Source organism: Microtus oregoni, unplaced genomic scaffold, assembly GCF_018167655.1.
Source record: "Microtus oregoni isolate MIOR12 unplaced genomic scaffold, Mior012 000048F_ref0000485, whole genome shotgun sequence".
Classification (NCBI taxonomy): Eukaryota; Metazoa; Chordata; class Mammalia; order Rodentia; family Cricetidae; genus Microtus; species Microtus oregoni.
The window spans coordinates 17,453,470-17,473,086 of NW_024543222.1; the positions used below are offsets into that span (position 1 = coordinate 17,453,470).

Consider the following 19,617-nt stretch of genomic DNA (forward strand, 5'->3'; position numbering starts at 1 on the left):
GAACTTAAAACCCTGGCACCGATTTTTAGCACAAGGACAGTGTGTGTGTGTATGTAGGGTGGTATCACTCTCCAGGAGTCTTCACAACAGTCCAGGCCTTCGAGGGGGCTGGCAGCTGGGCTGCAGCCCCACATTTTTTGTGGAGAGCCTACTTCCCACTCCTGGCTTTCATTCAAGAGGCAAAAGATGGGGCAGCACAAAACCCAATAGCATTAACAAAACCAGTTCTGGCCAACTTAGTGAAAATCTCCACGGTGAGGGGACTCGGCTTATGAAGAGTCCAGGGACTAACCCCAAGGGTTAGAGGGCCAGTTGCAGAAAGCACCTTCTGCAGCCCCTTCCCCCAGATACAGGGGCGGAGGCAGGAGGGGAGGGTAGACCTGAGAAATCAAAGGAAATGGGGGTGGCCAGAGGACATGAGGGAAGGCAGTTAAGACAAGCAGGTAAAAAGATCTCAGGACGTTTCCTGAATCCCCAGGGACACTCCCAGATGAGCCAGGAGACCTTTACTACTAAAGGGAAGCTTTAAGGCCCATACCATTGTCTGCCCTTTCCCACTTTCCTGCTGGACAGCAGACTGCAGCAGCCCAGAGATACACGACCCTGGCAGAGGCAAACTGGTGCAGGAAGCATCAGGTGGTTTCCATGCCCTCTACAATGGACCCAGAGAGCCACCACAGTGGAAGACTGCAGGGAGGGGCAGCCTTAGCCTGTTCCTGTCAGGATCACCATCTCCCAGGCCTTTACCAACCCTTTTTCCAGATTCAAACATGGAGGTGGGTTCTCTCTTACAGAGACACAAATGCACTCAGGCATACTTCCTTATCCACAGGTGCATCCATGCTACAGCAAGCACACAACAGGCGCACGCACACACACAGTCTCACAGTCTATATATCAAGACCATTTTTAAGTCTCAACCCATCCAACCCCGAGCCCTCCCATTCCAAGAAATGACAACAGAGACGGTAGCCGAGATCGGTAGGAAACGTCTCGTTGACAGCTCAGCGCTTAAAAAAAAAATATATACACATATATAAAAAACACTCTGCCCCTCCCCCATGAACGGGTCCAGGCAGCTCCTTCCTGCAGGGGCAGGGGAGAGGGACATGGACACTGCCCACTTTCTTGAAGGCAGCACCCTTCTCTCCCTCCAGTTCAATGTGGGAGGTCAGGCGGCAAGCCCCTCTGGGAAGGAAAGGCTCCCCTGAACATCCACCTTGGGGCAGGCTGCAGGTGTGGAGGCCTCACCCAACTCTTCAGGACATGCTCCCACCCCCAAACTCCCTGGTCCATTGTCCACGTCAGCACTGCAAGTGCAGAGGGGATGGGGTGGGTCGGTCCAATGCTGGCTCAGTCTGATGGTTGCTGTCCCTGGAGCACCCCTGGAGCTGATGGCTCCAAGACTGCAGAGTCCTAGCCTGGGCTCATGCAGCCTTCTACCCCCACTGATTTTTTTTAAAAAAAAAAAAAAAAAAAAAAAGGAAGAAAGAAAGTGGGGGAGGCTGAGGGGACAGGGGACAGAACACAGGGAGAGACAAAGGTGGTCAGTTGGGGAGGGAGCTCTGCAGTGGCTCTCCTTGGCTGCCTGCCCAGGGTGGGGGGTGAGCCTTAGTTGGAGTCAGAGTCTGAGGAGTCCCCTGAAGAGGAAGAGCTGGAGCTGCTGCCCTCAGACTCATTGTCTTCATCCTCGTCGTCATCGTCGTCGTCATCGTCGTCGTCATCGTCATCCTCATTCTGGAGAATAAAGAACCCACGGTCACCGGGTAGCCCCCCTTCCAGCCCATGATCCCCCCTTCCCCACCATGCTGTCCACGCACCTCATCTCCATCCTCGCTCTCATCTTCACTGCTAGACTCAGAAGAGTCCCCTCCATCCTCGGAGGAGTCCCCATTCTCATCATCTTCCTCTTCTTCCTCGTCATCGTCGTCATCCTCCTCCTCGTCCTCCTCATCCTCCGACTCCTGGGAAGTGCGGAGACATGTTAGTGGTGGATGGCCTGCACTTCACCAGACCCTGCCCTGCGGACACCGCCTATCCTGAAGGGACTCCTTACCGACTTAGACTGTAGGGTGGTTCGGCTGGACTTAGGATTTGGGCCTCGAAGCTTAGTCATGTTCTTACGTTTCTATCAGAAAGGATGGAAATAGGACACAGTGAGTTCCAGCTCCCACAGAGTCTCCCCAACCCGCCGCCACCCCCACCCCACTCACATTGGAGATGTACTCTTTGTATGCTGCACGGTCCTGGGGAGACAGGCTCTGGAGGGAAGAGCTGAGAGTCAGAGATCCCTAGACTACTGCTGGCTACACACACCCTGGGCGGAACACTCAGGTTCCATCAGCTACCTTTAGGCTCAGCTTCCCCAAACTTCGGTCCCTGAAGAGAGCTCACAGGGGCTCAGAGCAGTTCCTGATTCTGCCATAAGCGCCTCTCTCTGTCTGAGTCATCCTGAACTCGACAGCGAGCTCCCTATCAATTTTCCCCAACTGCTATGCCCAAATCGTAGCTCCACACTCAGGACCTCCTAAACCCCAGAGTTTCCCCCATGACTCACGAGGCCTAGCACCGGCCCCACTTGGACCCTGGTCTTTTGAGTCACTGGTGAGATGACGCAGAGTGACAACATTTTAGAACACTTAATTCCCACCATCTCTCCGGGTCTTTGGTCAGCCTGAGTGACAGACAGGCAATTCTCCTTACTGCACAAATCTGACTGTTCCAAGTAGTGGAGAAACAGACTAACAGCCTGGCCAGGGCTTACAAGTCCGCTGTCCCTGGCTAGGAGGGAGAAACTGCAGCTAATTTGGATTTTCTACTAACTAGGTAAATTGGCAAATTACTTAATGCCTTGGCTTCCTTAGCTTTAAAAGTGCCAGTGCCCATTGCCCTGAAGGATTTCTGAGTCACCAAAGGAACCATGAATGAGAACCGGCCTGTATGATGCTGCCCGTTCCCTCTCACCTTGACCCAGAGGTCCAAGTGCACCTTGTATTGTTTCTGCTGCTCCTCAGCCAGCTTTTTATAGTGCTCCTTCTGGCTCTGGGAGATGCGCTGCCAGCGGCTGCCGATCTCTACCATGCGGTCCTTCAGCGGCAGGTGATTCAGCTCCCCGTTGGACAGCAGCTCCTGGGAGAACTTCTGGTAACCGTTCCTGCAGGATGACACAGGAATGCATGGTCCAGGTCCTCGGTGAGTTACCTTTCCGACCCATCTTCACGCCAGGACAGTCTTTAGCCTCAGGCTTACATGGGAGGTTTCTTGGGCTCCCCCTGGAACTTCATCTTCTTGGAAGAGTTCGGAGCAGCTGGAGGGGCCCGCATCTCACTTAACTCCCTCTGTGGAGACACGGAAAGGTCACATTCACCCACACACACCCCACCCATTGTCATCACGCCTTTGCTGGCTTTTTTACATGCTGAGAAGGGGGCAAACTGCCTGGAATGGACTCATAATCCCAACATGCCAGAGATTAACGCAAGAAGACCCAGAGTTGGTGGCTAGTCTGGAATCCATAGTTAGACTCTCCCTAAAGCAACCACCCGCCAAGTTAGCACATCAAGAAGTCCATTTCAAAATGTTTTCTAAACTAAGCTTATGTCCCCTAGGAACCACTTTAAGAGGCTAGCACCTTGACTCTCATCTAGCTTGTGACAGGGTGAAGGTTAAGAGACTGGCCCAACCAAATCTGGAACCTTGCACTTCCGGCCCAGCACCTATTTATTTACACGGAGGCAAGTTGCTCAGCCCCTTCCCACCTCATATCGTTTTTGGTCTTCTGCTGCCTTCTTAATCCACATCAGCTTCTCCTTCTTTTCCATGTTGTTCCAAGTCATCTCCATGGCCTTCAAGGCTTTCACCCGGTCATTCTAAGGTACAAACGAAGGACATCGGCTGTGGAAGGGGTCCTGCTGCTATTGGAGGCTACAGACCAATCCTTTTGAACTCCCTGCTACCTTGAAGCGAGCCAGATAATCTCCGATGACACTCTGCTGCCAGATTTCCTCAGCTCTCTTGGGTGACTCAGGCAGCTTGCCCCGCTCTTCACGCTCTCCACCTGGCTTCCTCTCAGACTGTGCCTTCAGAGCAGCCTCTCGGGCCTTATATTTAGCCTATAGGAAAGGCAGCTGGCGTCAGCATGCGAACCACCCCTAGGGGGCGCGCTAAGCCTATCAAGCAGTTGCAGTTGACTCCGCCTAAGAAGGCAGGGCCGTCAGAGGTGAGGGCGGGGCCATCAGAGACTAGAGGCAGCACCTAAGTCCTGCAGACTCCGCCCCACCCATGGGGCTGCTCTCTAAGGGAAGAGGACAACCACAGCTGACAGCTTCCCGCCTTCCTGCTCAGGGGCACATGCGTGATTCACACAAGGTGTGAGAGAGTGTGGCCCTAACTGCAAGCACAGGGAAGTGGCCCAGGCGGCCCCTAGGGAGCCTGGTGCCAGACTCTCCAAGGCCTGACCTTCTTCTTCTCAGACAAGTCGTTCCACATGCGGGCCAGCAGGCGGGTAAGCTCGCTTTCTGAGAGCTCAGGCCGCTCCTCCTGTAGCTGCCGTCTCTTCTCCTCTGAGAAAATGAACATGGCAGACACCGGCCGCTTGGGCTTTTCAGAGCCGCCCTAGAGGATGGATGGGATGGAGAGGGTCAGAGGTACAGTTACCATGAGCCTCGCGTGGGCAGGTGGCTCCATCCTATGTGGCTGTCATGTGGCACATACCTTGCCACCTTCCTGAGAAGGCTTCTTAGAGGCTGGACTGGTGGTCTGCTTCTTATTGATGTTCAACATCTTTTCCTCCCCGAGGACCCGCTGCTGCTCCTCCTCGGGCAAGCTCTGAGCAGGAAGGAGAAGGGCGCCAGCTGCAGCAGGCAGGTTCAGACTAGGACTGCCTGCCAAACTCGCCCTCTGTTCCCCATGCCACTCACCTCCAGGAACCGCAGCAGTTCTACCTCATAATCTTTCTTTTTCTAGGAAAATAAGGGGACTCAGTCAGTTGGGGACTCTCAGTAGGCTCCTAGGGACTGGGTGTAACCTTCTCTCCCCCTAACAATGGTAAACAAAAAGCCTGAGCTGTCTGCTTTTACAGATGCAGACGTTATACACTGCCAAGTTGGAAGCAGGTGGCCAAGGCACATGTGACCAACAAGTAACAGCCTGGCTGTTTGTGGGGCAAACTTCACGCTTAAAACCAACCAAGACAGGAGCCAAAGATCAGAGTGGTACCTGGTCGCACTTCTTGTGATACGCATCCTTTTCCTTCTGGGACAGCAGCTTCCACTGCTGGCTGCATAGCACCATGCGCTCCGTGCTGGGCACATCCTTCATGTTGGCCATGAGCTCTGCACAGTACAAGGAGTAGCTGTTCCTATTTAATCCAGAAGAAGGCACGACCATGAGCAAGTGGGCAACAGGCTTCCTAGCTCCCCAACCTGGGTTCAAGTTCTTCAAAGGCCCAGCTCCCTGGCTGCCCACACGCCCGCCCACCCACCCAGGGCAGTGCTCACGGAGGTGGCTTGGTGGGTCGCCCATCAAACTTGTCCTTGAGCTGGCGTTCGGCCTTGGTGAGGGTAGATTTGGTGATTCCTTCCTCGCTGATGTTTAGCTCAGGGTGCTTCTGTATATAATCACGCATAATCTCCTGCAGAGTGAGAGGCAGGGGAGTGGAGGGTAACGGAGTATGGGGTTAGCTGGGACACGATAAGGGGGAGAGCCGCTGGGGAAGGGAGGCAGGGTGCAAAGCTGGGGATGGCCGTGTATGTCTGTGTGTCTGCTGTGTCATTTGCAGTACGGTGCCCTGCTCTGCCCTAGCCTGAGATCTCTCCGTGGGGTGGGGCTCATGAGATGGTAGGGACAGAGGTGAGGGGCCCCAAAGGGCCCCTCCCTCAACAGAGGGTCAGGGAATGACTGCCACCTGCAGAATGCGGTAGCACCAGAGGGCAGAGGCTCGTGAAGAGCCGGATGGGGAGGAGCGCAGCGGAAGCCTAACCTCGTACTCCTTCCGCTGCTCCAGGGCCTTATGAATCCATTTCAGCCTCTTTTTGTCCGAGAGCTGAGACCACTGCTTCCCCAGGGAGTCCTTCACCTCCTTCGTAGTGGCCTGCAAACCAAAAGCCGTCAGACACACACAGGCAGCCAGGGGCAGGGGAGGGGGGTGAGGGGCACAGAGGCCCCGCCCCCCTCAGGCCACAGGAGGTCACACAAGTGTCCACCACAGGCCAGGAGGATAAAGTGGAGAGGCTGGGATCCGCCTTGGTGCAAGGGGCAGGCTCACACACACACTCATTCGTACGCCAGCTGGCCCAGGCCCTGTCCATGCAACCCCCCCTGGGGAGGGGCCTCCTCTCCTGCTCCCCTGCACCATACCCAGCCACCAGGCGCGGCTCCCCCCTAGCCACCGCCATGTGCCCTCCACCCCTACCCTTTGGCCAGACACTCACATCCGGCCGCACTTTGAGATACACCTTCTTCTCATGGGTATACCACAGTTGCTGGGGAGTTTTGGGCTTCTCGGGGATGTCCGACTTCTTGGCATTCTGGATAAGGTCAGGGTGATCCTCCCTAGCCAGGGGACCAGAGCAAGGGTCAGCAGGGGCGCTGCTAAGGCAGACCCCAGCTAGCTGTCCAACCCAAGCTTTCTTTCTAGGCCTCCTGCTGGAGCTTAGTGGAAGTTAGTGGCTGGCAGCCTGTTCCTGCCCCTGAACCTGACACTAACAAGTCTACACAAGACTTCCATGTTTTGTAGATGGTTAGCTCTAGTCTCCAGCCAGTATCGTTTTATCCTACCACACCCATTGCCCCATGGCCCTCCTCTGCCTTACCTGAATCGGGCCAGGTTTCGCTCGAACTCCTGTTTCTCCCTCTGGAAGTCCTGAATATATTTCATCTGAGGGGAGGAGGGGACGGGGTCATCCAGGACCCAAGGGCTATTTCACCCAGAGCTAGAGAAGCCACCCTCCTGACTGTCTTGCCTTCTGCTAAGGTTTGGAGGTATGGTGTCTCTGCCCTCAGCGAGTCGAACTCACACTAGGCCTGGTGATGAATAACCAGACAGGGATTTACAGGGGTCTTCCTGACATCCAATTTCCATCCTACTCTCTTAAGACAAAATGTCCCAGAAGCCAGGGGACGTGGTATCACCACTGGGTGGACAGTAGCAAGCTAGGACTACACACCCCTTCCTCTAACACCACAGAACTCCCCTGGGTCTCATAGAACTCTTCTTGCTATTGCTCCCTCTTCCCACCCTGTGGCAGCTGATGTCAGTCTATCCCCTCCAAGATGCCTAATAGCACCAGGGAGGCTAAATTCTGCTTCTAAGGTAGGCGAGGACAGAGTTGAAGGTGTACAAAATGAATTCTTGCAATTTAAGTCCCACCCCAATGTCCTGAGTTTGAAGGTTCCCCCCCACATCAGCTGTGGGTCTCCAATATTCCTCATATTCCTGGTCATCAAGCCTGCCTGCCTCTGATCCCTTCCTCTAGGCTCCCCCAGAACTCTCCTTTTCCACCTTTCTTCTGGCATCCTGCATCCTGGTTCCCATGTAACAGACATTTCTTCCTTCCTTCCTCCCTGTATTGGAGGCTCACACCCAAACAGACCCCTCCTTGTAAGAGGAACCAGGTGTAAGGAGGCAGCTCATTTCCCCATGCTTCCCAATGAAGCCCTGGCGTAACCTCAGTCCTCCTCAGACAAGGCATGTCTGGGTTCTGGCTCATCCTCTACACCCCAAACAGGAGCAGAGTAGTAGAGTGACTTACCTGAAGCCCCGACACAGCCAGTTGGCAACAGGCAGTAGGAGACCCAAACAGGTATGCTCATGCTAATGCTTTTCCCACTCAGGTTCTCTGAACGCCCCTGACCCTGTTTCTTAGCCCTTTCCTCCCATCCCTTGGGGGTTTGGTGGCATGTGTAGTCACTGACCCAAGTCCTCACCCACAGGGTCACTGACAGTGGCTTTTATCCATCCAAGACTATTCCATTTTGAATTCAAAAACAAGGGTGCACAAGCACTTAGCCAGAGTGTGCAGAAAAATGGCTAATCAGTATGTTGGCTGGTGCCATTTGGGGGGCTTGATACCCACAACTTTCTGTCCTTCGTCCACCAGTGTGCATTTTTTCCTACACCTTCCTGCCTCTCACTGACGTCTCTCCTAGTCTCGCTGCCCATCATCTCCTCTTGGTGTTCAACGCTCTCCATCCTATTATTCTGTGAACTCTTTGTTGTTTAGAGTTCTTCTGCCTTCCAGAGAGCCTGAGCTGCCGGGCGGTGGTGGCGCACGCCTTTAATCCCAGCACTCGGGAGGCAGAGGCAGGCGGATCTCTGTGAGTTCGAGACCAGCTTGGTCTACAAGAGCTAGTTCCAGGACAGGCTCCAAAACCACAGAGAAACCCTGACTCAAAAAACCAAAAAAAAAAAAGAGAGAGAGCCTGAGCTGTCTTTGGCTTTAATGGCCAGGAGGTTTGGACAAGGACAACTTTAACCCATAAAGTGAAGTGTCCCTGATAATCTAATCAGAGGTCCATTTCTGTAGGGAACAGCCTGAGGCAAGGAAGAAAGACCATGACCTTCCTTATACTTGGGAAGCAAGCTCACTCCTGTGACTATGGCAGGAGAGGTGACTATGGTCAGAGACTCCAAATGCAAGTGGCAAGACCCAAGATACTCAGCACTCCTGCGCCCCAATTCCTTGCTCACAGACACGGGACAATCCACCAATCAATCCAATGCCCTTTCCTGCGGCCTCTTGGATGCTCAGTATCATAGTTAAGCAGAGAACGGCTGCACACACTGCCAGGGAGGATGCTTCAGTGTGAACGCTCAAAACACAGCACCGATGGCTGCGGGGTACAAGATCACCCTGAGTGCCTTCCAGGTCTTCCCCTTTAATGGGGCCTGTCTGACCTTAAGTCGCCTAGGAGGCGACAGATAACCACGGCCAGCCTCTACACACACACTCGGCTCTGCTGTATTAGCCATCCACACCCAATGTCGAGTGCCTTTGTCTAAGGCCTAGGCCTACCCCAGTGACCTACCCAAACCATCAGCTGCTCTCACCTGAAAGCATCTCTGCCCTCCCCCCATCTGAACTTCCCTCCCCCCACCTTCTTCTTCTCTGGAAGCTCCTTGTATTTCTTAGATAGAATCTTGGTCAGGTCCAGGTTGCTCATCTCAGGGTGGAGTTTCGCATATTTGGCCCGCTTCTCCATAAAGAAGCGGAAATAAGGTGTGAGAGGCTTCTTTGGGAAATCTGGGTGTTTCTGCAACAATAAAAACCTGAGGTTAGACACCAACCATTCTTTAGACTCGGACACCTGGGCTTCTCCTCCTGGCAACTCACCTTGAGTTTTTTGCCTTTGTAAGGATTTTTAACATGTTCCTGAGCATCAAGAATCAATTCCGTCAGTGTACGGAACTTCCTCACCTGAAGGAAGTAAAGAGAAAGGAAACTGGGAAATGCCACTTCCACAGTGCAGCCTTCTCTTCCAATCCCTCACCAGAGGGAGTTCACTAAATGAAACAAACCAACTGACTACAGTACAGTCAAACCTCTGACCCAGAGGCACTAGCTCATGCCCACTGCAGAGGTCCAAGCAGCGAGGATGCACGCAAGGGCAGTCACAACAGGAGGGACTGATTCAGTGTAGCTTCCATAGCTGTACCTCTTCGACCCCTTAGACTGGTTTGGGCCATAGAAGCCTAAGGCAGTAAGTATTCAAGGCCACTGAGAAAGAATTGAGTGCTAGGCTGTTGCTGGCAGCCAGACACAAATCAGAGCTGACAAATGAACACCTTCTGTCCACAACGACAGGTTTATTTCACTTTCCCCATTTCTCCTGATTTAAAAAAAAAAAAACAACAAAAAACCAACAACCAAGAAACGGAGATAAAAGCATAATGTGTATTCATGTGTCCAAAGTAGGGAATCAGTTATTACCTCATTAGAGATCTCCACCCATTTGAGCTTGCACATGTCTCCCGAAAAATCCTTAAACGCCACCTTTTCCCAGTCCATATGCGACTCTGTGGTTTTGAACTTGGAGCTATCGTTGGATGGAAGGTTGTTCTTCATGCACTCCAGCAAAGTCAGCATATCTTCCTGGGACCAGCGGTCTGGTGAGGTAAGGGAAGTCACCACACTGGCTCATGCCATTCTCTTCATGTTCCTCCTCCCAAAGCCCCCGGTTGCTTTTCATCTGAACTAGTGCATCCTTCCTTAGACCTGGCTCAGCCCTGTGGCCATACATGATTAGGGCAGGAGCCCTGGACCAGATACCACCATACTTAGCTACATCGGATATCATGTCTGGCTTACTCAAAACTATCATTTTTAACACGCTTGGTTGCTATGGGCCTCTTTTTATTTTACGAGATGGAGTGAAACTATTGTGATTTGGGGGTCCTATGGGTAAACGGCTCATCAGAAAGGGAAGGAGAGGAGGTAACGTTTATGTTCTAGGTCATGTTTTCGGTGGGTACCACAAGCATGCAAGGTCTGAGTTGAGGTGTGGATAAGGTACCCCATGAAGATGGATAAGGTACCCCATGAAGACGTCTCTCCAGTACTACTGGAGACTAACATTAAAAGACACTCTCAGTCCCTTTAATTCCAACATCAGAACCACACACAACAGCTTTGAGAAAAGTCATTCAGGTGGGTAGAATTCTCAGGGCCTTGATCCCTAGAGAACCCCAGAATTCCAAGTTGCCATCACAGCCCAACTCCTCAGCAAAAGGGCATCTCGGGCCAATTGTTTTCGGCTGAAGTGCAGCCTCGCCACAGCTCGGAGCCTCTCTGGAGAGTGGCTGCCCTGGAAGCTGAGCTGGGGGAATCCATGACCAGGATGCAAAGGAGCTCTTGGTTTTCATTTGCATCCAGTAACCTGGGCCAGGGTTTCAGCAGGAGTCACATGGACCCGTAATCCTCTTCCCTAATGTCTCACAAGCATTGCCAGATGCTCGCTTGGCTTCACAGATATTACACCGACAGCGGCGGCTGGGGCCTAGCCATCTATAGTTTGTTCGTCCGTATGCCTTGGGGTCCTAAACCACTGAACTACCCTAGCCCTCTCTTCCTTCTACCTGCCCCTGACGGGCCATCTTCTCTTCTAACGTGAGGGCATAATATATGAGGCTAACTGGGAACTGACCTACATGGGTCTTCCCTGCCCCTCACTCAAGCACAGCAGGAGAAGGTAAATAACATAAAAACTCCAGACTAAGTAACCTGGATTTATTTTAGTCAAACACAGAACTGACAGGAGCTTGACTCTGTAAACTTCAGACCCTCTCCCAGTTCACAGACTGCAGCACAGAGGAACCTTAGAAGCTGGTGAGTTCGTGTGAGAAAAATGAAGTTTAAAGGGCACAAGCTGGGGACCCCTACCTTGGCCTTTGGGGGCGGCCATTTCCAGGTCTGTGGGACAGTCTGCTTCTCCGTTCATTCTCCAGCTGTCCAGCCACCTCCTCGGTCGCGCTGGCCGGGCAACCCGGGGTCAAAGCCACCTCACCCTTTCGAAGAGATACAAAACCCACTCAGGTAGGAAGAGAGGAGAGGGACTTTCTATCCCACCCCCTCCCACAAGGGAGGGGGCATAGGTCCACACTCTCAGCGAGACCCAACCAGGAGGCTCACAGACTTCATCGGTGGGTGTAGGAGTGAGCTCCTCTCCTCCCTACTCCAGCCCCCAGACCCTGCAGCCCGGCTGCGCCGCATGCGCCCTCCCCTGCCCACGCGAGACGGCTCCCAGCTCCCGCGTGCAGCTAGCGCCCGCCCTCCGGCCTCCTTTCCCCGGCCCAGCACCCCCCCAAAATTTTTTTCTTCCTCCTCCTCCTCCTCCTCCTCCTCCTCCTCCTCCTCGTTGAGCGCCCGCCCCGGGGAGGCCCCAGGCTGGAGGGCGGGGGAGGAAGGGCGGGTAAAGGGCGCGCGCGGGCACGAAAGCGGGCACGCGCACCAGTCTCCTCCTCCCGCTTCCCCCCGGCCGGTTCCCCCCGCCTCCGCAACCCGGCGGGGACCCGGACGCAGCGCAGCCGCCGCCAGCCCGGGAGCGTAGCGGCCGCACCGCCCCCGGGGACCAGATCCGGATTCCCGCTTCTCCCCCACTTCCAACCTCCCAACGCGGTCGCCGCCCGTCCCGGCAGGCGAGCTGCCGACGAGAAGCGGCCTAGCCTGTCCCCCGCCCCCGAGCCACCCACCAGGGCCAGAGAAGCCGCCACCGCCCAGCTATCCCGACGCGCACGGAAGATGCCCGGCGCAGAGGCGAGACCGCGGCGGGAACGGCCGCCTCCTCCCGAGCCTGCGGCCCAGCCCTGCCGGCGCCCCCGCCCCGGCCTCCGGGGAGCCGAGCCAAGCAGAGGGCGGGAGGACGGCGGCCGCGAGGCGGGGGCGCTGCGCTCACCGGCCCCGCCGCCCCCTCCGGCGGCCGGCGAGAACTGCGCCTGCCGACCGGCCGGCCGGAGAAGCGCGGGCTCCTCCAACTGGGGCCTCGCTTCCTGCCCTTCCCACCCCCGATTTTCGGCGCCCTTCCCCGTGTCCCGGTCAGCTCGACTACAGTCTTCCCCGGTACCGCCGCCCGGCGTCCGCGGCTCGCTCCCTAGCCCAGGCCCCGGCGCACGTCCTCCGCCGCCTCGGTTACCCGGCGCAGCGCGGCCTCTGAGCTCCCCGCTCCGGCGGCTCCCTTCCCGGCTCTGAGCTAGCTCGGCGCCCTCCCCCGCTCGGCCGGGCACAGCCGCAACTCCCTCCCGCGGCGGCAGCGGCTCCTCCTCCGGGCGCGGCGGCGGCGCTGGGGCGGCGGCTGCTGCTGCTGTGGCGGCGGCGGCTGTGGCTGCTGCCTGCTGCTCCTCGCGGCGAAAAGCACAAAGCACAGCGCCCTCCGCCTGCAGGCAGCCCGCCCGCCGCCCGCCCGCCGGCCCCGGCCTCAGCTCGCACACCCCCCGCCGCCGCAGCAGCCTCCGCCGCCGGAGCGGGGAGGAGGAGGGAGAAGGGAGGAGGAGGAGCGGGAGGGGGGGCGGGAGAAGCGGGGCAGCGAGCGCGTCCTTCCCCGTAGAGCGCACACCGACCCCCGGGGAGCGAGCGCCAGCCCGCCCGCCTCGCCGGCTCCGCTCCCTCCCACAGCCTGCCCGGGCGGGCTCCGCGGGGGGCAGCTGGGAGGAGGGGCGGGCGCTGGGGGGACCCGGGCGGCCGAGGCGGAGGCAAGGAAGGAGGGGAGGGGGGTGGTGGTAGTGGCGGCGGCGGCTGCTGCTGTTGCTGCCGCCGGGGAAGGGGGGGGGGCCGGGGCAGGGAGACACGCAGCCGCCCGGATGGCGGCGGGGCTGCGAGCTTAGGCGGGCAGGCAAGCAGGCGGTGAGAGCGACCTCGCCAGCCCCGCGGGGGAACTAGCAGGCTTGGCCGGCGCGGGAGGGAGGGCCGAGGTGCGGCGGTGGAGAGGGTGTCCAGAGGGGTGGCCGGCGAGCCTCGCGGGTGCCGGCAGCCCTGCTCTAGAGCTCTCTTCCAGCTCTCCGAGCTTAAGCTCGGTCTTCCGGGCCAGCTCTCTCTCATCTGCTCCCTTCCGTCTCCTACCTCGGCGAGCGAGTGCTCGCCCACCCTGGTCCCCGGAGCGCGGCCACCAGCTTTGAGCTCACGCTCGCCGATCGCGGTACCAGGTTTCGGCGCCTACCACCCGATCCCCTTATCGCCGAGCGGCACTCATGGAACTTAAAAATATACTGCGAATCCCTTAAAAAAATAACAAAAAGCCCCAAATCCCTCTTGTTCCGCACAGCCGGAAAAACAGCCTGGAGCGGCCGGCCCCGGCAGAGCCAGGGAGCCGGTTCAATCCAGCCCGGCGTGACTCCCCTAGGCCTGCCCCGGGCGCGTGGAGCCCGGAGATTGGCGCCGCCGGAGAGCAACCCTTTTCCCCCGAAATCCGCCGCGCCGAAGGCCCACTTACCGAGCGTGTGGGTGCTAGTGAGGGCCGGGGGGACCTGGCACTCCGGCGGGCGGAAGAGCGGAGTCGCAGCTCCGCAGCTGCCGACGCCGGGGCAGCGAGTCTCCAGACAAAGCCCGAGATGGCGATGCGGAGCGACGGCTAATGGCGAGCCCCACGCGCCGCGCTCCGCCCGCCCCGCTCCGCCCGCCCGCCTCGGCGCAGCGCAGCGCCGCTTCGAGCGCTCGCCCGTCAGAGCCGCCTTGGCGCCGCCGCCTCCCGGGCCGCCCCGGCCTCGCCTGGCCCCTCCGCCTCCTCCGAGCGGCTCAGCCTCACCCCTTCCCTCCCACCGCTCTGGGGGCTGCACGAAAATTTAAAAAAAGGAATAAGAAAAATTCCTTTTTTTCTTTTTTTCCTTCTTCAAGGCAGAGGTTTTTCGATGTTAGGTTTTTTTTTTTCTCCCTTCCTCGGCTCGCACTCACCTGCGGGGCCGTCGGCAGGGCTGGGGGCGGGGGTGCGCGGGGCTGGAGCCGCCGAGCGCGGGTTGAAAGCTAGCCAAGCTCTGCAGCGCCCGACCCGGGCGTGTACGCCGCCGCCAGTCCCCGCAGAGAAATCGTCCTCCTACCCCCGCCTCCATCGCTCTGCGTTTCTCTTCCAATCAGCCGGTCGCTTGGCGGCTCCTCCAGTCTCCGGCCAAGCCAGCTGCCTAGAGCGAGCTCCGCTCCATCTGCTCGCCCGACTCCTCGCTCCCCTGCCGGGGCGGGCGAGGCAGCTTGAAGCCGGAGGGGGATCTGTGAGGGATTCTGTCTGTTCTCTCGCTCCCATTGCTCCATCCCCGCTCTCTCCTGCCTCCTCCTTCTCTCCTGCGTTTTTCCAACTCTCCCCTGTCGCCACTGGTGTGTGTCTGAGTGTGTGTGCGCGCAGGTTTTGTTTTTTTTTTTTCTTTTTTTATTGCTCTGCTTTTGCAACCCTGAAGCTAAAGCGGGGTGGGGGCGATGGAGGTGTTACAAAGATGAAAAAATAAAGACGCTCCTAGGTTTGCAACACATCGAAATACCGGGGGAAGCACCCCGCCTCGTTCGATCTCGATGCCCCGCGAGGGCCTTCCGGGTTTCAGAGCGAGTCTTTCGTTGTTCTCGATGCCCCCCATCTTCAACGGCCTTAGGATCCAAGGAGTTAGCAAAAAGTTCTCCCCTGGGTCGTAGGAGACTGTCATTGGGAGTTGGGAAGATTTTAAGACGCAGCGGAGCGGCCATCCGTTCTATCCCGGCTTCCGTAACTAGGCCGCGGCCCGGGTGGGGGTTTAGAGCAAAATCCCGGCGCGTTTGTGCGAAGGATCTGGAAGGGGGAAAATCATAACCGGGAGCGGAGCTTCTTGCGTCTCCCCTTGGTCTCTGCCTCCAGTCGCCTGCTAGCTCCCCCTTCAATTTTTTTTTCCTCCTCTCCTTTAATCTAATTTCTTCCAACTCCACCTTTGTTGTTACCAGCGTCACGCCTGGATCAGCCAATCCCCTTCTTGCAATCAGCTTGTCAAAAAGGCTCGGCCAGCCCTGAGAAAGCAGGCCGCGGGCGCTGCCCCCTCCCCGGCAGCGGTGGGGAGCCGGATAGAGAGTTCGGCACCCCTGTCCTAGGGCAGGAGCTGCCACCCGGGCACCGGCGTTCGAACCTCCCGCATTCCACCATCCAGCAAATCTGAGGAGGAAAGGCCTGGGCGTGTACGACTTTCTGGTCTCGCACCGCCAACGGCTATTAGTGGGCTTCGCCTCCCCTGCTCAGCTGAAGGGATGTCAGGATTAGACCAAGGGAGGGAGAAGGAGACGTGAAGGACGCCCGCTTCCATTAGGCCAGCCCACGCATGGTTTGTGCCATCGCTCCCTGGGCAACGCCATTGCTCCTGGCTCCTTTGCTGCCACAATAACGCTGCTGTTGCTCACATCGCAGCCAGCTGGGTTGCACTGTCTCTGGGCTATTCCTTGGCACACTGCCTTCTCCTTCCTCACAGTTTCGCTGCTGGTGTAGTTCCTCTTGTCTCCTGGGGGAAATGAGACTCGCAGGACTTCCACGTCCCACTTCTGCCACGTTTCATGAATCGAAGTGTATCTAAGTCTGATGTGGCCGGCTAGGAGGCACAGGATGTAGGAGAGACAGATTGATAATAGTTAATGAAGTTTAGGCTTCAAGGCCCCTTGCCTGGAAGGAAGGTCTACCGATGGGTCTGTTCCCAAATTATTTTAATATTTTGTTTTTTAATAAAAAGTCTTCCTCCAGGCCAGGCAGTGGTGGCACTTGCCTTTAATCCCAGCACTCGGGAGACAGAGGTAGGTGGATCTTTGTGAGTTCGAGGCCCTCCTGGTCTGTAAGAGCTAGTTCCAGGTTAGCTAGGACTGTTACACAGAGAAACCCTGTCTCAAAAATAAGTAAATAAAAGTCTTCCAAATTGTACATTTAGAGCCCCACCAGTCCAGCTCTGCCTTCGGAATATGCACTAGGCATTTTGTATGGGATCAAGCCATCTCCTGCTACACTAAAAAAGCAAAGCATGGAATGTACTTATCTATTTTGGCAAGGGCAGCGTAAAAGGTATAGAATTAAAGGGCCCAGGTGTCAGCCTTGATGGTCCGCGCCTTTAGTCTCAGCACTTGAGAGACAGGTGGATCATTGTGAGTTTAAGGCCAGCCTGGATTACACAGAGCTTTCAAGAAAAGCCAGGGTTGCTCACTTCCTTTTCCCAGTCCCCCCTTTTGTTTTGTTTTTGCTTTTTGAGGCAGGGTTTCTCTGACTAGCCTTGGCTGTCCTGGAACTCTGTAGACCAGGCTGGCCTCAAACTCACAGAGATCCACCTGCCTCTGCCTCCCTAGTGCTGGGATTAAAGGCCTGTGCCACCACTGCCTGGCCCACCCCACCTTAAATACTGTGTGGGTTTGGACAAATTCCGCCCTAACCAGATCCCAATCTTAGAATGAGGATCTGCTTCCTCATCAGGGATTGGAAGGTTAAGTGAGATGGTGTAAGTCAAACTATAGATCTCTCCGTATATGGTACTGCCCACAATTAAAGCCAGAGAAACACACCCCAGTATTGTCCAAATGTTCCATGGACAGATCTGGAGCGCAGGTATTCTGGCTTCTTGCCCTGAGTTTCTTGGCTGAACCAAGGGGCTTTTCGGTAACGTGCTTTGGAATAAAACGGGATGAACATGAATCATAAGGATTATTATTATTGGTTCCTTGGGCAGCAAAAATCGTGGCTGGCACCTTTTCCTACTTGGAAACCATTTGGCTTCTTTACTTCTGTTGAGTTTCTGGTGAGGTCAGGAGTCCACGATTTGGGCTGCAGGCCACAGAGGGAATGAATCTGCCCTCGGCCCTCATTCTCCACACCTTTCCCTGTGAGTCTCCTCCCAGCTTTCCTGCTTTCTGGTATTTGCCTTGAAGCAGAGCTTTGACATTCCATAATCCCAGCCTGGGCTAGTGACAAAGCAGCCTGCTAGCTGCACAGCCCAAACAAAGGCTCAGAGTTCCTTGAATACTTAGAAGCAAAATGTAGTTCAGTTGTTGTACAAAGAAAAAAACTTTTTTTAAAACAAGATTTATTCCGAGCGGTGGTGACACAGGCCTTTAACCCCAGCACTGAGGCTGAGACAGGCAGATCTCTGTTAGTTCAAGGCCAGCCTGGTCTATGAGAGCTAGTTCGAGGATAGCTAGGGCTGTCACACAGAGAAACACTGCCTCAAAAAACCAAAAAGGAAAAAAAATTATTTTTATTTATGTGTATGTGTGTATATCTATAGGAGTGTATGCCATCAGACGAGGGTGTTGGGTCCCTTGAACCTGGAGTTGCAAGTGCCATGTAAAGATACTTGTGGGAGCCGGGTGGTGGTGGCACACGCCTTTAATCCCAGCATTTGGGAGGCAGAGACAAGCGGATCTCTGTGAGTTCAAGGCCAGCCTGGTCTACAAGAGCTAGTTCCAAGACAGGCTCCAAAGCTACAGAGAAACCCTGTCTCGAAAAACAGGATATGTGGATATTAGATCACACTGTGAGACTGCATTAAAAAACGTGGATGGGGGGAGCGGAGCAGGTAACTCGTTGATAGGAAATGAGCCATAGAGAAGACTGAGGAGTCAGAAATGTGGATAGAGAGACTAACAGGAAGTAATAGGGAGAGGCGGAGAGTTTCAAGTTCATTTTTGTTTGTTTTGTTTCAGTTTTTTTTTTCTTTAAGGCAGGGTTTCTCTGTATAGCTTTGGGGCCTCTTCTGGCACTCACTCTATAGACCAGGCTGGCCTTGAACTCACAGGGATCTGCCAGCCTCTGCCTCCTGAGTGCAGGGATTAAAGGCGTGGGCCACCACCTGTTTTTGTTTTTGCTTTGTTGTTTTCTCCTTTGAGAGAAACTTCTCTTGCTAGGGCTCTGGCCAAAAATAAAGGTCAGTTGATTGCTTCTCAGCTTTTCTGATCTAGCAGGTTTTCACCCCAGCATCTGACTCCTGATTACTGGTAAACAAAATGATAGAGACTTACTTACATTTGGTAGCCTCGGAAATCCTGCCAAGTCACAGTCTAAACAGTGGGGTGCTGGCTTCAGGACTGAGGACACAAGCAGTAGTTAAAATATAAGTAGATTCAAGTGAGACTGCTAACTGCAGAAAAAAACAGCATACATATTATGTAAGAATATATATAATGTAACCATCAATCAGATCAAAATATTATTTCCAGTATCTAGCAAGCTCACTCAGCCAGTATTCTCCAAATGTCCGCTGCATTCTGTGTTCTATCTCCATAGATTACAGTTTGGTAGATTGCATAGTATTCCATTGCATAAATTACCACAATTTGTGGGGCGTGGTGGCACACGCCTTTAATCCCAGCACTCGGAAGGCAGAGGCAGGCAGATCTCAGTGAGTTCAAGGCCAGCCTGGTCTACCGAATTCCAGGACTGCCAGGGCTACCAGAGAAACCCTGTCTCCAAAAACAAAACAAAAAAACCCTCCTTAAACCGGGCGATGGTGGCGCACGCCTTTAATCCCAGCATTCGGAAGGCAGAGGCAGGCAGATCTCTGTGAGTTCGAGACGAGCCTGGTCTACAGAGCTAGTTCCAGGACAGGCTCCAAAGCCACAGAGAAACCCTGTCTTGAAAAACCAAAAAAAAAAAAACCCAAAAAAACCCTCCTTAGTACTGGGATTAAAGGCATATACCACCACCCGGATGTCATTTTCTTATTATTACAGTTTTTTTTTTTATTGGTTCTTTGGGAATTTCACATCATGTATCTCAATCCCACTCATTCCCCAGTCCTTCCATGTTTGCCCTCCACCCTTGTAGCCCCTCCAATAAAGAAAATTTTAAAAAAGAAAAAAATAATTTTTAAAAAGAAAGAGAGAATACATCCACTCCTCCGTCTTTTCCACCTCTCCGTCATATAGCATCTGTCCTAGTGGCCTTGGTAGCTTCGGTGTGTCACAAAGTAGACCAGTTTTATTTGCAAAATATTCATTGCAATGAGTTGTTGATCTGGTTCAAGGCCCCTGGCTTCTGGTACGCCATCAGTACTGGACTGTCACTGAAACTTCTCTGGGATATCCGTCTGTTGTTACAGTCCTGAAGCACCTGTGGCAGTAGTTCCACAGGACCAGTCCCTTCATGCTCTCCAGGGGGCATAGATGGGATATTGGGGTGGGCCAACTCAAAGCCCTGGCTGTGGGCCTGGATGGTAGT

General features: G+C 55.1%; 2 protein-coding genes across 7 annotated transcripts; both read right to left on the bottom strand.

Annotated features, from left to right (window-relative positions):
* Window positions 1-978: 978 nt before the first annotated feature.
* On the bottom strand, window positions 979-14,736 carry Ubtf (upstream binding transcription factor). 6 transcript variants are annotated; one of them, XM_041635772.1, is made up of 21 exons: window positions 14,379-14,736; window positions 11,379-11,503; window positions 9,930-10,105; window positions 9,333-9,416; window positions 9,097-9,252; window positions 6,813-6,877; window positions 6,432-6,552; window positions 5,981-6,091; window positions 5,499-5,632; window positions 5,218-5,359; window positions 4,920-4,961; window positions 4,714-4,827; window positions 4,459-4,614; window positions 3,957-4,112; window positions 3,759-3,869; window positions 3,250-3,338; window positions 2,965-3,154; window positions 2,214-2,261; window positions 2,057-2,128; window positions 1,821-1,964; window positions 979-1,737 (listed from the first exon to the last, which is right to left on the bottom strand). In XM_041635772.1, exons 2-21 carry the CDS (start codon window positions 11,434-11,436, stop codon window positions 1,612-1,614), a joined length of 2,295 nt encoding a protein of 764 aa, XP_041491706.1. In that variant the 5' UTR covers window positions 11,437-11,503; window positions 14,379-14,736; the 3' UTR covers window positions 979-1,611. The 6 variants fall into 6 exon arrangements, with proteins under 6 accessions (XP_041491706.1, XP_041491705.1, XP_041491704.1 ...); XM_041635771.1 differs by lacking the exon at window positions 14,379-14,736 and adding an exon at window positions 13,921-14,162; XM_041635770.1 differs by lacking the exon at window positions 14,379-14,736 and adding an exon at window positions 12,628-12,968.
* On the bottom strand, window positions 11,499-15,046 carry LOC121436033 (translation initiation factor IF-2-like). The gene is made up of 4 exons (XM_041635606.1): window positions 14,954-15,046; window positions 13,551-14,257; window positions 11,947-13,154; window positions 11,499-11,503 (listed from the first exon to the last, which is right to left on the bottom strand). Exons 1-4 carry the CDS (start codon window positions 15,044-15,046, stop codon window positions 11,499-11,501), a joined length of 2,013 nt encoding a protein of 670 aa, XP_041491540.1.
* Between the last annotated feature and the right edge of the window lie 4,571 nt (window positions 15,047-19,617).

What these genes read in the sequence shown, in the direction of transcription:
- Ubtf (XM_041635772.1), bottom strand. Translation starts at nt 11,436, where the DNA reads ATGAACGGAGAAGCAGACTGTCCCACAGACCTGGAAATGGCCGCCCCC. An exon ending in AGCTTCCAGAGAAGAAGAAG is followed by an intron (nt 6,878 to 9,096) that starts GTGGGGGGAGGG and finishes TCCTCCCCTCAG; the next exon opens with ATGAAATATATTCAGGACTT. An exon ending in ATCTCAAAGTGCGGCCGGAT is followed by an intron (nt 6,092 to 6,431) that starts GTGAGTGTCTGG and finishes TTTGGTTTGCAG; the next exon opens with GCCACTACGAAGGAGGTGAA.
- LOC121436033 (XM_041635606.1), bottom strand. Translation starts at nt 15,046, where the DNA reads ATGGGGGGCATCGAGAACAACGAAAGACTCGCTCTGAAACCCGGAAGG. An exon ending in GAGGCGGGGTGCTTCCCCCG is followed by an intron (nt 14,258 to 14,953) that starts GTATTTCGATGT and finishes ATTTTCGTGCAG; the next exon opens with CCCCCAGAGCGGTGGGAGGG. An exon ending in GCGAGCACTCGCTCGCCGAG is followed by an intron (nt 13,155 to 13,550) that starts GTAGGAGACGGA and finishes GGGTCCCCCCAG; the next exon opens with CGCCCGCCCCTCCTCCCAGC.